This window comes from Anguilla anguilla, chromosome 1 (assembly GCF_013347855.1).
Source record: "Anguilla anguilla isolate fAngAng1 chromosome 1, fAngAng1.pri, whole genome shotgun sequence".
Lineage (NCBI taxonomy): Eukaryota > Metazoa > Chordata > Actinopteri > Anguilliformes > Anguillidae > Anguilla > Anguilla anguilla.
Genome location: NC_049201.1, coordinates 25,968,864 through 25,983,455, shown reverse-complemented (window position 1 = coordinate 25,983,455; position 14,592 = coordinate 25,968,864). Strand labels below are relative to the sequence as shown.

Below are 14,592 nucleotides of genomic sequence, written 5' to 3'. Positions count from 1 at the left end.
GTAAATTATTCAGCTGAGTATTTTAATGCCCTCAGATGTATTTTTTGCAATGTTTTTTGTTGCAAATGACATCAAAATGAAATATTTACCTCCATTGAGTGACACTGACGCTAATGTTGTTATGCCTTCACTTTAAATGTATTTAGGTGTTTATTTATTTATAGAGATAAAAGGGTGTTCCACTATTTTAGACTGTGAAAGTACACCAAGTTTCAGACTTACTCAATATCCTGACCTTTAAGTGTATGTGTCACGTAACAGTAGTTTACTTGCTTGCAATATTGCCTGTGCTGCAGAATTTGAAGTTGCTAAAGTGAACCTGACGCATTGCTTCCTTCCATATGGACAGTTTGGTTCCATATCCGCTGCCACGTCGCTATTCGTGTATATTCAATCGAAGATCAAATATTAAGTTCAAAAAGCCGCCTCCAGCTACACAATTTTCTAATGTCATCTTTTTTTAAAAACTACACGAGGAAAATATTTGTCTTTCCAACGCTGCTTTCGCATGATAAAAAAACACATTTACTTGTCTCGCTTACTCTATCAACTAGGATAAGTTTACTTGGCATTATACTTTATATTCTGTTGCGGATGGTTTTACCATCACCATAAATTATTGGTCATATTTTTGGAATGCATACACAGGTGTATTCATACCTTTTCATCCTTCAGTAATGTCTCCTCACTGTAAAGTAGGCCTACATGCTGTGTTTTCAACATTATACCTGCAGTGTTTGCTTCAGCTCAGAAGAGTGCAAGGATGATGGAAATTTCTGCTGAATTATTTTCATCCATTCTACCCCATAACAAAAGCACCATTCGTTCTGTCTGGATTTGATGTTACCGTGAGTCAGTTTTGCCGCCAATCAGCGATGCTGTGCATGGCGATATAGAAATGCTATTACCACGCTTTGGGTGGCTGTTAATTGGTTAGCACACGGCCGAGGGCGGGGAAATGGCCGGGGACCGAGAGCACGGATGTAGCTATGACACGTACGTCTGGACAATAAAGAGATGATATAGATATCGGCGATGAACGATGCGTCAGGATCACGGCCTCTCTGGGAGCACTCGCAGCGGAGATGGGGCTTTTTACGGGGTCAATGCCAAGTGCCAGACGCCCATTATTCCCCAGCCCGAGACGAAAGGAGGGGCGAGCAGACAGCGCAGATTTACGCGTGCTTCGCCCTGTCTGAAACCAGTGCTTTCAATGAACCCTGGCCCTTTTCACCGCAAAGTGATTCCGCTAGAGGCTTTTGTCTCCGCGTGCTCGCAGTACTTGTTGAAATCTTAGTGAAGATAATATTGGAACTAACGGCCCACATCTTCTGAATATCTGTGTACAACTATGTATGTATGTGTGTGAGTGTGTGTGTGTGTGTATTTGTCATCCATCTATCTATCTATCTATCTATCTATCCATCTATCCATCTAAAGGTGGACACTGGGCACCGAGAATGACTAGTTACAGGGTCAAGTGGAGGACTGAACATATATTAACAGATATGAATTAATGAAAAACGATTGTAAAGTCTATGGTCTGTGAAAATCTCTAAAACAGGAATATACTGTCTGTGTATAGTAATAATTAACATCTTAATATTAATTATCTTAATATTAATTGAGATATTAATTATCTCAGTATTGCTTGTTTGTTGCTTGTTTTGTTGCTTGTATTGCTTGTTTGTGTACTAGATAATGAGAAAAGAAGAGAAATTAAATCTGAGCCACTGAAGCAACAGTGAAAGGAAAGGGGTCACTGTTCTCTCGGTCTACAATTCCGTTAGGCACCCAAACAATCTATTACTGGGGTGAAATTGGCAATTTTGCCTGCGCTTCTCCTCTGGAGAAATGGGGGGAGCTGTCAGTCGTGCCGAACACAGAAGCGCTCTCCCTTCTCTGAGATCACAAAGACACAAAGCCGAGATGCCTGTCCCCAGGTAAAAAGTCTCAGCATCGCTGCCCTGCAGTGAAAGATATGAGCACTGAAGAACGCTGCACAAAGCCATCTTTCCCAGAGTACCGTACTGCAATTTCGGAAATATAAAAAGTTGGTGCATGGTGAATGGAATAGGAAACCTGTTAGGAAGTCTTAACTCGGAAAATTATGCACATTCAACCGTGAATAAAAGTTAACGGAAAATTTTTTACTGAATCTAGGCCAGCCTCTCACCTCCGATGATTCGTTATTCAGGCTGATGTGGGGAGACAGGAATTGATGGTCGATGTCCTTCGACGGGAGCTAGTTGAGTCAACACTAGAACAAGGAGGGATTCTTTTAAGTCGAAGCACGATCGGATTTTGCTCCGTGTAGTTTGTTGCATTGATTTTATGTCATTAGGTTTCAGGGATTTATTGTTAGTTGTCCAGTGTCATAAGGCTAACAGGCTCAGACAAGTAGAAAGCTCTTGAGATCCACAGCCTTTTACAAATAACTCACTTTGTCCCAAGTACCTCAGGTCTTTGGCCTCGTGACATCCCTGCCAACTTAATGGGCTTATGTAAATCTTCCCTCTGCATCAGCTCAAGTGTGATGAAGGCTGTGGGCCCAAAAAAAGACTCCCATGCATCACCCAGTAGGCAATAAAATTTGGTGGGGATTGATGTGCTTCCCCTACTTCAGTGCAAAATGCTTTCAGATCCTGAGTTGAAAGGCACTATACTGTATATATGCAGCCAATGTCATTATTAATAAATAGTCCAGGGATAACATGATATATACAATAACTTTTTAATGACACTACAGTTTTGATTTGTTACATATAGCGGACTGCTGATTATGCTTTTTCATCTCTTCTGGTGAAATATTAACCATCGATGCATTGGGAGTACACTGAATAGTCAGTTACATAGACAGCAAACAGGAAGAGCGGCCGGTAATGCTGTCAGTGGGGTGCACAGGAAGTGCAGTTGGAGGTGATGATTGCATGAAATACAGGAAGTGCAGTCAGAGATAGGTGAGCATGTGTGTATTTGTGCGTCTGTGTGTGAGAGAGACCAGAAGTATCAAGGTGGAGAATACCTAGACTAAATTCAGAGGTTGGAGCTGGACCATATCCCAGTAAACAACTAACAAATCTCGTAACTGGGTGGAGTGGTTACATTTACAATGTCAGGAGTGAGTTCAGTACTGTAGTTTCACTGTCATAGGCACAAGCCTGTATATGAGCAATATCAGCCTTCATCTTTGGCTACAAATAAAACTGTCACAGTTCTTTCTTCACGAATACAGTTTGGTGAGACCAACAGTCACTATAATTAACTTTCCAAACTGTTCTGATGAAGAATGAACAAATTCTTCCATTCATTTGTGAGTCAAAGTTAAAGACAAAGGATGAATCCAGCCATTTGCTCTAGGTCTCTGATGAAGCCATTTGACACATTACGGTGTTGCCTTTGAATATCTGCGTGTTTGCCAGGGATCTATAAACTCCACTGCCCACGGTCTATATGTCAATGCTGTAGCGCTTTCCATTACAGGCAACGGTAATGGAAAGAGATACAAGCATTGACATATAGACTTCTTCAGACAGCCCTTTCATCTTCAGTCTTTCTTAGCAGTGTTCGCTGTAGTCAAGCATTAAAGCAGATGCTTAGACCTGAAATATTATTCTGCTTTTTAAAAACTTTTGGCAGGGTGATATATGTGTTCTACTTGGCTCAGTGTTTATTTGAATCCAGGTCTTTGTCTTAGCTGAAGACATAATGTGATTTTTTTGTAAGCTGATGCAAAAACTGATGGAGTAGGAAACTCCTTTGTTTTGGATGCTGAGAAAGTATATCCTGGGTAATTTTCAAAAGCAACAGGTTTTTGTTTTACATGTTAGAAAATGCAGGTTAGCCCAAGACGTGCGATTTGATCTCACAAACCTGTGATCTTGTGACTGAGTTTATATAAGATCTGGAGATGGAAATGGTTTCGTCTACTTTTGCTAATTATCAGTTATACCTGAACAGTGACCTGTAATTATAGTCTGTGCTTGAACTATTGTCTTACAAACGTTAAGCATTTGAGTTTACCTTCATCTGTGTCTAATTAGGCATTGATAGCCACCAGACAAATAGAGGTGTATGCGACAAGTCAATGAGTTTCCCAAACCAATGTTAATGCTAATGCATATTTTTGAGTAAGATTATATACTAGGAGGACCAAAATGCCCTTTTCCAGTATTGCATGTCATTTAAATGGATACTTAACGGATACTTAGTTACCGTTATAATTGAATATAACTTGCCATGTCTTTTTTAAAGTAAGTAGAGGGAAGATGAGCCTATTATTTGGTGCAAATAAGCATGAATCCCGTGTTACTGACTGTAGACTAAGACGATAATTCCATGTTCACTGACCCTTGGGCCGGCTCCAGAAATGGATGTTCCTAGTGCAGAAACACAGTATGACCACTTTAAATTAGGTTTCACAATCTCCTTGGTTCAGGAGACATCTAATAATGATTTAGACAGCTAGATACCAGACAGTTATGCATATACATTGATATCTATTACAAATGAAACATTTTTTCGTATGGTTTTAATGTAGCAGCTGCAGCTTTAAATTTGCACCTGAGGTGAATTGCAAGCCTAAAGTATGAAATAATGGAAATATTTGACATGGATTATCTATCTATTGTCTGTTATTCACTGACAAAAAAGGTTTTAAATCTCTCTAAATGGCATTCTAGGGAAATACAAGATCCCCCCATTTCTGCGCAATATAATTTGTAATAATGTTAATTACAGGCAATGTAATGTAATTGAAGGCAGCAGAAGTGATGACTGATTTTTTTAAATGCTGCCATTCTTTTTTGCACCAGTCTTGCTCCACGCCCACACGTGTGTATATTCTGCCTAACTGGGTCAGTAATCTCCTCCATTCGCATCCATTTCAGGTCAAAGTCATGCTGCGGGTTTGCCCGGCTCAGCCCGGAGACGCCTCCGGGTCCAGCTCCTTCCTGAAGGTGGACCCGCGCAAGAAGCAGATCACCATAATGGACCCGACCGCCAACGGCCCGCAGAACTCCCAGCAGAAACGGGGCGGAGCCAGTCAGGTCCCGCCCAAGATGTTCGCCTTCGACGCCGCCTTCCCCCACGACGCCTCCCAGGTAAAGGAGGGCCACCTTGAGTGCAGACTCAGCCAGAGTGGGGTCTGTTTGAGTGGAGTCCGTTTGTCCTGCAATCTCATCCTTTCCTAAGATGTGGAGCCGTCTGTTACCTCTCTCTTACCTCTTCTGCTCTTTTCACAATATTATTTCCCCTGTAAATCATCATTCATCTCTCATTCTCTATCTCTGATTACCTGGTATATTCTCCCAGCCTGGTATTTTCAATATATATTTTTACCTGGGTGTATTCATCCAACATTTCTCCTCACCCGAGATTAAATATTACTGTGTTCCCAAGTCAATAAGGCACTCTCTGGTAACAACAGCATTATTACAGTGATCTGACATCATCCATGTCATATCCAGGCCTGGGTGATCCTGTTGTGACCTCCCCCCCTGCCCCCCTCTCTTTCCTCTCTGCCCCCATGCCAGGCGGAAGTGTGCGCGGGCACCGTTGCCGAGGTCATCCAGTCCGTGGTCAACGGAGCCGACGGCTGCGTTTTCTGCTTCGGGCATTCGAAACTGGGTGAGTGCCTCCCCTCTCTCCTGGCATCGCTCTAGTCCTCTCAGGACAGGAGGAAGTGGCTGGGCTCGTCCTTTTATGACTCTGCTGTGAGTTCATTGGGATAAGTGGCCTCGGCAGATTGTTTTATGGGGAGGGATAGTGCATCAGGAAGAGAAGAGCACATCTATGACTATAGCATAGTTTCCTCAGGGAATTTCCGTGGTATTTCAACTTTTCTACCTTGAAATATATACTTTTACATATACATTTTTTATATTTAAAAGGCAACTTTTGAAATAGCTTTTGTCTTCTCATTGTATAAGGACCTAGAAACTGCACTAGAATGTTTCAGATATTTCCCTGTGAGCCATAGCCATAATTTGAAATATTATCATCCAGCTTCATGGACAAATAACAAATTGAGTTTAGCCTGGAGCTAGGCTCAATAGGTGTCTGCGAAACTAACTCTATAGTTAGATATACTGCTAAGATGGCCGTATCTTATTGTGGAAAGAAAAATGACCAGCCCTAATCAATTTTTGAGTCAATCACTCTGGCAATAATTCATAAACACAATTAAGATTGCAACTTATAAATATTTAAAAGCCAGTGTCTTATTGGCCTTTAATGGACTACAGCTACAGTCTGTTCCATAACTTTCACTCGGACGGCAGCCTCGTATCATCAAAGGCCTAGCCAGCAGCCATTTCTCTGGATGGCATTTCCTCGTTAATTAAACCTAGGAGAAGAATAAAGAACCCAGATGGTTCGCTGCCAGTCATTTTGGTTGCAATTACCTTTGTGTGTTTTTTTTTATTCAGGGATCATCTGTTAAGAAAGTCAAACAAATTAGGATATCGGTGCTTAAAGCTAGATGCAATCAGCTTTGAACTTTTGCTGACAGATGCCACACGGCACCATTTTTGTTTGAACCTTAAATAAATAAGCTGTACTCCCCCAGTGCTTAACAGCGAAGACAAGTGGTTTGAGTGGCTGGATGGGCTTTTATCATTTATTCAGCTTTTGCTTCACGGTAAATAGATAAAAAGCCGCCTGATGAATTATAGATCGCAAGACATTGTTAATCACATGGCTTTCTGCCCTCCTTGATATACCAAGGCTTGGGGAAAACAGAAACAAGCAAAACAAAAGAAAAAAAAAAAAAACTCAAACAAAACATGCAAAGTGGATGAGCAATAACTTTGGTCCCAAGACCAATGGATCCATGAAACCAGCCCCATTGGTTCCTGAAAAAAATCAATAAACAGTAAGGAGCCGTAATGGACTGTCTGAGCACGACGTAAATGAAGAAGTGGGGGGGGTAATTGAGTCTCTACCACATTACGTCATCCTCAATACGGCTTGATTGAATTACTTGCTTTTGGACATGCCACACATTACAGGACATCAATCTTTAAACAAATAAGTCAAAAGAGGGCCCTGTGTGTCAGCTCTACTCTGATTGGTGGATAGAATGAGTCTTGATGCGGAGGCAGTCCTACTTGGACGTTAAGTTGCCTTGGGCATTTTATATAGGATATGGCATAGGCATATAGTTTAACTGTAATATCAACACCAATTTTTTTGTGGTTTTACTGTGTTGCCTAATCCAGGACATGACATCAAGGCCTGTGGTTTTATGGTTGACAGGGCATTGTGTCTTGTGGATTTACATGACAGATTTTTTATGTTCCGCACTGTATACATGTATATAAACCACAGAGACATATGGGAGATGTCAAAAATCTATAAAGAGGTTAGCAGATAAATCAAAAGGAGTTTTAGAAATTACAATAAAGGAAATTGAAGGCACGGATGTAAAAGGTAATGCTACGTGCCATATGCGGATGTTGTTTGTGAGTTTTGCATAATTTATTTGTTGAATACCATAATCAAGAGCAATTTAAACAACATAACTTTTGCATATCATCCTGCTCAAAAACCTTACTCAAGAGTACAAAGGCTGTACTACCATCAAGAATTTAAACCTGGCAAAAACCCTTTCGATCACTAACCTAGTTCAGTTCCAGGCACTACAGTACATTTTTAATCATGTAGTTAAAGATTGAATCGACAACCGTTTTAACTTTGACATAAATGTAAGAGGTCATTTTAAAAAAAGCAAACAAGTCAACCATTATTTTTTTATGATCACTGAACTCATTTAAAACTATTTTACAGAAATTCTACTAATGCATTCAAGGTCCTTTGATAATTAAGAAAGAAAAAAGTTTTCACAAGCATCAAAGAACATGACTAGGTCCAGGTCAGCAGCTGCACACAGTCAGTGTACCTCCCACCAGAGACAGTATAGTAAACATTAGCTATGAGTGTTTTAAGTATGCATCTACATTGTTTACACATTAATATACTATTTATTCATATATAGTTTTATAAATAGTATGTAGAAAATGTTTGACCACTAAGCTTCACTTGTAAAAATCTGCCCTCAGTGAAAAAGTAGCTGAAGAACCCTATGTTGGAGTCAGCCTGACCCATAAGTGACACGCAAGGGGGACCCCTAATTATTCTAAAACACATAAATTATTCAAGCAATCGGTAAATTGGGGGCCCCCAAAATCAAATCCTGCTTGGGGCCCCTCAAAGGCCAGGGCCAGCAATGATGAGAATGAGGAAAGCACTGTGAGTGCAGGCTGAGGGTAAGTCACTGCAGGAAACTGGGTCAGGCCAGCTCACATGGAGTTTGCTTCATGACCTGTGTTCCTGATGCTCAGCACTCTATTCTTCATCCATCAAAAATACGGAGCAAAACATATGGGAATAGGACAGGCTGGGAGCGTATTTAAAACACAGACTGAAGGCTGGCATTTGTGCCTGCGGAATCTCCCAGAGTTAACAGCGTGCAATGCAATAAGGGGCAGTGATATCACAGCCAGCATTCGATCCCGCAGCACATGAACCGCAATCTTGCATTATCAGGCCTCCACAAGCTCTGTGAAACACTATCTTCTGAGGAATGCTGAGATTTTAGATCTTATCGAGGATAAACTATGAAAACATTTTAGCCACTGGCCACATTAAGAGAAAATAAAGAAAGAACAGCGAAGGAATAAAAGTAAGTAGATACTATATAATAGCAAGCACTATACAATTGCTTTGTAAGACAATGCTTGTGTAATTACAAAGAAAGTTGAAAACTGGGTTTGGGCTGAGTTTATGGTTTGCGTTAAATTTAGGATTACGGTTGGGGAGAGGGACAGAGTTATTCAGATAAATTACCCCCAAGCCCATATTTTGCAGTAGCTGCTTTGTTACAAGATATATCAGTAGAAAAGATTATTGCAAATAAATAATCAAATTTATAACAATATGTGTGGGGGGTGGAGGTGGGCCAAATATTTATATATATATATATATATACACAGTATGCACACTATGAAAAACACTGCATTATTCAAATTATTAATTTTTTTTTTTTAACATTTTTTTATAAAGCTTTCTTCTTTGTCTGAATGAGATTTGGAGAGTAAAGGGTTCATGGGCTTGTGGGTCTACTCTGAAACAGTAAAGAAATGTTTTTGTAGTAATAGTGCTTACTAAAATGTAGCTGCATGATAAGGCTTTTGGATAAGTTTGCAGGGATCTGCTCGACCTGTACTGGTCATAATGCACTCTCATTGTTGAATATTTTCACATTTTGAAAATACTGCTAATTACCGTGGGAAGTAATGAGCAGGGAAGGCTAGAATGTGAAGTGCTGTGCAGTGATGAAAACTAAAATTAAATTAAAACAGCAGACAATCTTCTGTCTGACAAAAGATTGCTTGTAATGAATTCCTTGAGATTTATATCAAGTGTAGCCACATTTCCATTAGTACAAATTTCTTACTTAAGAATGTTGATTTTTTTTTTAGTGAAAGGAACACTGTGCATAAAAATTTTAATTTGGTTTTAATTGTATAATTCTATTTGTAAACATAGCTCATGACACAAATGCATTAAAAGCCTTCTCCCACCTGTGAGGTTGGCTTTGGAGGAGAGAGGGCTTCTGGCTGATAGGCTGTTCTTCTCTTTGACTGACAGGAAAGTCCTACACCATGATTGGGAAAGATGACTCCATGCAGAACCTGGGCATCATCCCCTGTGCCATCTCCTGGCTCTTCAAGCTCATCAACGAGCGCAAGGAGAAGACGGGCGCCCGCTTTTCGGTGCGCGTCTCCGCCGTGGAGGTCTGGGGCAAGGACGAGAACCTCAAGGACCTGCTGTCTGAGGTGGCCACGGGCAGCCTGCAGGACGGCCAGTCCCCTGGGGTCTACCTCTGTGAGGACCCCATCTGTGGCATGCAGGTAAGAAGCTAAGGTCATGTGGGTATGTCGGAGTACACGGATCACCAAGGCACTCTGTAAATGTAGTTTTTTTTCCAGGAATGTGCCTCATTCACTGTCATCATTTTATGCCAAATCCCCTTGTGTTGTGCCATAATTATTCATGTCACACCATGTAAAATATTTCTACCTCTCGTGTTGTAACTCGTTGAACAGTCCATCACTAGAATTATGAAGTGCTAGCACATTTATAATGCTAGCAGCCGTTATCTTTCTCTGTGATTTCCATAAACTTGAAAGATTCTTGTTAAAAATTCTTTACAAGTATCAGGGGACTCGACTATGCAGGCTTAGTATGACTGAGTGGCTATGAACCCACAATCCAAAAAATCCTCCCCCCCTCCCCCCAAAAAAAAGTGCAGCAGCGATTTTCCCAATCCTTCAACTCATGTCTGGGAGGATTTGGCATAATATACCTCTTCCCTAATCTGTGTAATTTGAAATCTTTTCATTTCCTGCATTAATGCAGCTGCCATCGCATGCCTTTGGGCTATATTCCTGTTCAGTCATTAAGGGTGATCCTTCGGTTCATCTTTAATAAAGATCAAATTTATATAAACATTTTTGAGCAATTTTAAGTGAAATGCTCTTCCATTGTGAATGGATTAGTCATGCGAGACAAGCGTGTCTATCTAATCCTCTTCAAATCTGTGGTAATCTTTTCTTGGAATAATAGGATCAGCTCATCTTTGTTCACTCTGTTCCTCCCTTGAGTTTTCTTCTCCCCACTCTCCCTGCCATAATTTATGATATTGGGCATTTTCCCTTCATTTAATTAGCCAGGAAACCTTGTGGTATTTGCTCTAAATTATATTATTCATTTAATGTGTTGATTTTAGTTGATACAATTAGGTTATTAATGGCTTCCTAAACCATCTAGCCTTCAGATAAAAAGGGAGGCTTGGGGTCTTGAGTGGCTCAGTCTGTAGAGATGCTTACCACAGGTGTAGACTGGGCCCTATAGAGTGACTCAGTAAAAGAACCCTCCACGGGGCCCTATAGAGTGACTCGGTCAGTAAATGTGCTCACTGCAGCTGTGGACTGGGCCCTATAATGTGACTAAGGAAGTACAAGTGCTAACCACAGATAACCACAGTAGACCGAACCATATAAGGTGACCCAGTCAGTAAAGGAACTCTCCACAGGTGTAGATTTGGCCCTACAAAGCTGATCAGTTTGTGTGTTCGCCATATGCACAAGCTGGGCCCTGTATTTGCAGATCTGTTCCTGTCTGAGCTGAACACAGTTCTCATTCAAATATTCATTACATTTCTGCCTCAGACAATCAGCAAGTCATCTTCATTAATTGAATACAGTGCTCTCTTTGTCTGACAGCACTTAGCTATCTGTCTGTGTATCTCAATAATCAGTTATCTTCATTGTACTAATAAGGGCTGCCGGGTAGTCTTTTCAGTCAGCCAGTGAGTTGTTGCTCTAATACAGTCCTGCCTCCTTCCTCAGCTCCAGAATCAAAGTGAGCTCCGCGCCCCCTCAGCAGAGAAGGCCGCCTTCTTCCTGGATGCTGCCATTGCCTCCCGGAGCAGCAGCAGGCCTGACTGTGATGAGGAGGAGCAGCGCAACTCGCACATGCTCTTCACCCTGCACATCTACCAGTACCGCATGGAGAAGACCGGCAAGGGAGGCAGTGAGTACAGCTGACCCTCATACTCCACGCTGACTCTGTCTTTAACATTCCACCCAGACTCTACTGTTCTTAACATTCCACCAAAGTCTAATGTCTTTAACATTCTGGTTTGACTGTACTGTCTTTAACATTCTGGTCTGACTGTACTGTCTTTAATTTTCCACCCTGACTCTACTGTCTTTAGCATTCCACCCAGACTGTACTGTCTTTAGCATTCCACCCAGACTGTACTGTCTTTAACATTCCACCCAGACTGTATTGTCTTTAGCATTCCACCCAGACTGTACTGTCTTTAGCATTCCACCCAGACTGTACTGTTTTTAGCATTCCACCCAGACTGTACTGTCTTTAGCATTCCATCCTGATTCTACTGTCTTTAACATTCAACCCTGACTCTACTGTCTTTAAGATTCCATCCAAACTCTACTGTCTTTAGCATTCCATCCTGATTCTACTGTCTTTAACATTCAACCCTGACTCTGCTGTGTTTTGCATTCAACCCTGACTCTACTGTCTTTAGCATTCCATCCTGACGCTACTGCCTTTAACATTCAACCCTGACTCTGCTGTGTTTTGCATTCAACCCTGACTCTACTGTCTTTAAGATTCCATCCAAACTCTACTGTCTTTAACATTCAACCCTGACTCTGCTGTGTTTTGCATTCAACCCTGACTCTACTGTCTTTAAAATTCCATCCAAACTCTACTGTCTTTAACATTCAACCCTGACTCTACTGTGTTTTGCATTCAACCCTGACTCTATTGTCTTTTATATTCCATCCTGGCTCTACTGTTTTTAGCATTCAACCCTGTCTCTGCTGTGTTTTGCATTCCATCCTGACTCTATTGTCTTTAACATTCCATCCTGACTCTACTGTCTTTAACATTCAGCCCTGACTCTACAGTGTTTAACCAAAGCCCATAGAGAGAAAGCCGCACCACGTTCCCTTGACGTCCATTCATTCTACTCTGTAACTCAATTTTAGTGCTCATAGTCGCCCCCTGGAGGTGGAACCAGATATTCATGTAGTGGCATATCTCCCTACTACAAAATCCATTCCATCTTGACTGTACTGTGTTTAACATTCCATTCTAGCTCTACTACCTTTAACATGTCATCCCTGTGTTACTGTCTTTAATGTTCCACCCTGACTCTACTGTGTTTTGCATTCCATTCTGACGGTACAGTCTTTAACATTCCATCCTGACTCAACCTTAATTCTACTCTTTTTTCTTTCACTCTCTCGCAGTGTCTGGTGGGCGGAGCAGACTGCACCTGATAGACCTGGGCAGCTGTGTGAAGGTCCTAAGTAAGACCCGGGACAGTTCCACTGGCCTCTGCCTCTCTCTCTCTGCCCTGGGAAATGTCATCCTGGCTCTAGTCAACGGCAGCAAACACATCCCTTACAAGTAAGTTCAAAACACTGTTAGAGCCAAGTACATCCCCAACAAGTAAGTCCAAAACACTGTTAGAGCTAAGTACATCCCCAACAAGTAAGTCAAAAACACTGTTAGAGCTAAGTACATCCCCAACAAGTAAGTCAAAAACACTGTTAGAGTTAAGTACATCCCCAACAAGCAAGTCATGCAAACACTGTTAGAGCTAAGTACATCCCCAACAAGTAAGTCAAAAACACTGTTAGAGTTAAGTACATCCCCAACAAGCAAGTCATGAAAACACTGTTAGAGTAAAGCAAATCCCCTACAAGTAAGTCAAAGAAATGAGTTAAGCAAAAGAGAATGAAATACTCATACTGTTAGGTAACTGTTGGGTACACACATAAATAGCCATCCACCCTATGTGTACCCCTATACAGAAAAACGCTCAGCGTGAAATCACCTCCTACTTTGGACTGTTTGAGTGCAAAGATCAGTTAGTTCCTACTGCTTGATTCCAGTTATTTGGGTCACAATTCACACACAATAAAATAATACTGCAGCTACAGTGTACATATATTTATGGCCTTTGTTATGACAGAGACACAGCAGGTGCTGTTTAACTTGGCTGACTATGATACTGGTTAACAACACAGCTTTGAAATAAGTCTGCATATTTCAGCAAACTGAAAATATACTCAATACTCCCTCCAGGGTACATATGATTTTGCACCATGCAATTCTAATTTAATCATGGGAAATTTACATTGCAAAGCACTGCGTCAGTTTAAGATGGAAGAGCAAACACTCAGAAGAGGTAGGAAGTAATTAGAGTGTGGGGTCATTTGCAGGAGATAACTTCACCTGAATGTAATGCCTCGGCAAAAAGTCACTGATCTGCTTAGTTTAATTAGTTCCCATCATGTCTCTCTTCTTTTTCTCTATCCCACTAAATGAGATCATTTGATGCCTCTTGATTTTGTTTGGGTTAGAGCAAAAATATTTGACCTTTATGGAGGCAAACTGACAATATTTCACTAAGGGAAAAAGATCATTCACGTTCTTATTCGATGGGCTTTCAGGCTGTGTCAAGAGAAAATAATGAAAATAAGCATCCCTGTCTAGGCAGGCACAGAACAACAAGTTTGACTAATGCCTTATGACTGGCTGCCCAAGCAGCCTCATCACCTTGTAGAATCATAGCATTGTTACTTAGGCGAGGTCTTCATCAAAACATAGCTGCAGCTTTTGCTGGGTTCGCTGTTGCCAACGTCCTTGGCGTCATGCAGTGGGGTCACATGTTTCTTGTTGATCTAGTTCCAGTTAAACACATCTTGAGCTGGATTCTGGAAAAGTTAAACAAATGTATTTAAATGAATTTTTCATTTAAATTTCTGAAACAATGAGCCAGATTAAAATGAGTGGGAAATAAACGTGTCAGTGAAGCTTTACCAAAGGCCTTGTCTGACTACTATATGAAATTAGCTTTAGGATAAATCTTTTTTCTGGTCAAGTGAGTAATCGGAGAACCCACCAGTCTTTTGTAATTGAGAGGCCCATTGAGCTGTAGGGATATACAGTAATCTTTACTGGCCACGTTTTATATACCAGTGTGAC

The 14,592-nt window shown here is 41.0% G+C and overlaps 1 protein-coding gene across 1 annotated transcript in view; it reads left to right on the top strand.

Moving 5' to 3' along the window:
- The window catches only part of kif26ba (kinesin family member 26Ba), a 118,096-nt gene that overhangs the window by 90,245 nt on the left and 13,259 nt on the right, over window positions 1-14,592 (top strand). The window contains exons 6-10 of the mRNA XM_035381528.1: window positions 4,890-5,102; window positions 5,535-5,628; window positions 9,652-9,914; window positions 11,415-11,598; window positions 12,849-13,008. Coding sequence (XP_035237419.1) covers window positions 4,890-5,102; window positions 5,535-5,628; window positions 9,652-9,914; window positions 11,415-11,598; window positions 12,849-13,008 — 914 coding nt within the window. The remainder of the gene's footprint in view (window positions 1-4,889; window positions 5,103-5,534; window positions 5,629-9,651; window positions 9,915-11,414; window positions 11,599-12,848; window positions 13,009-14,592) is intronic.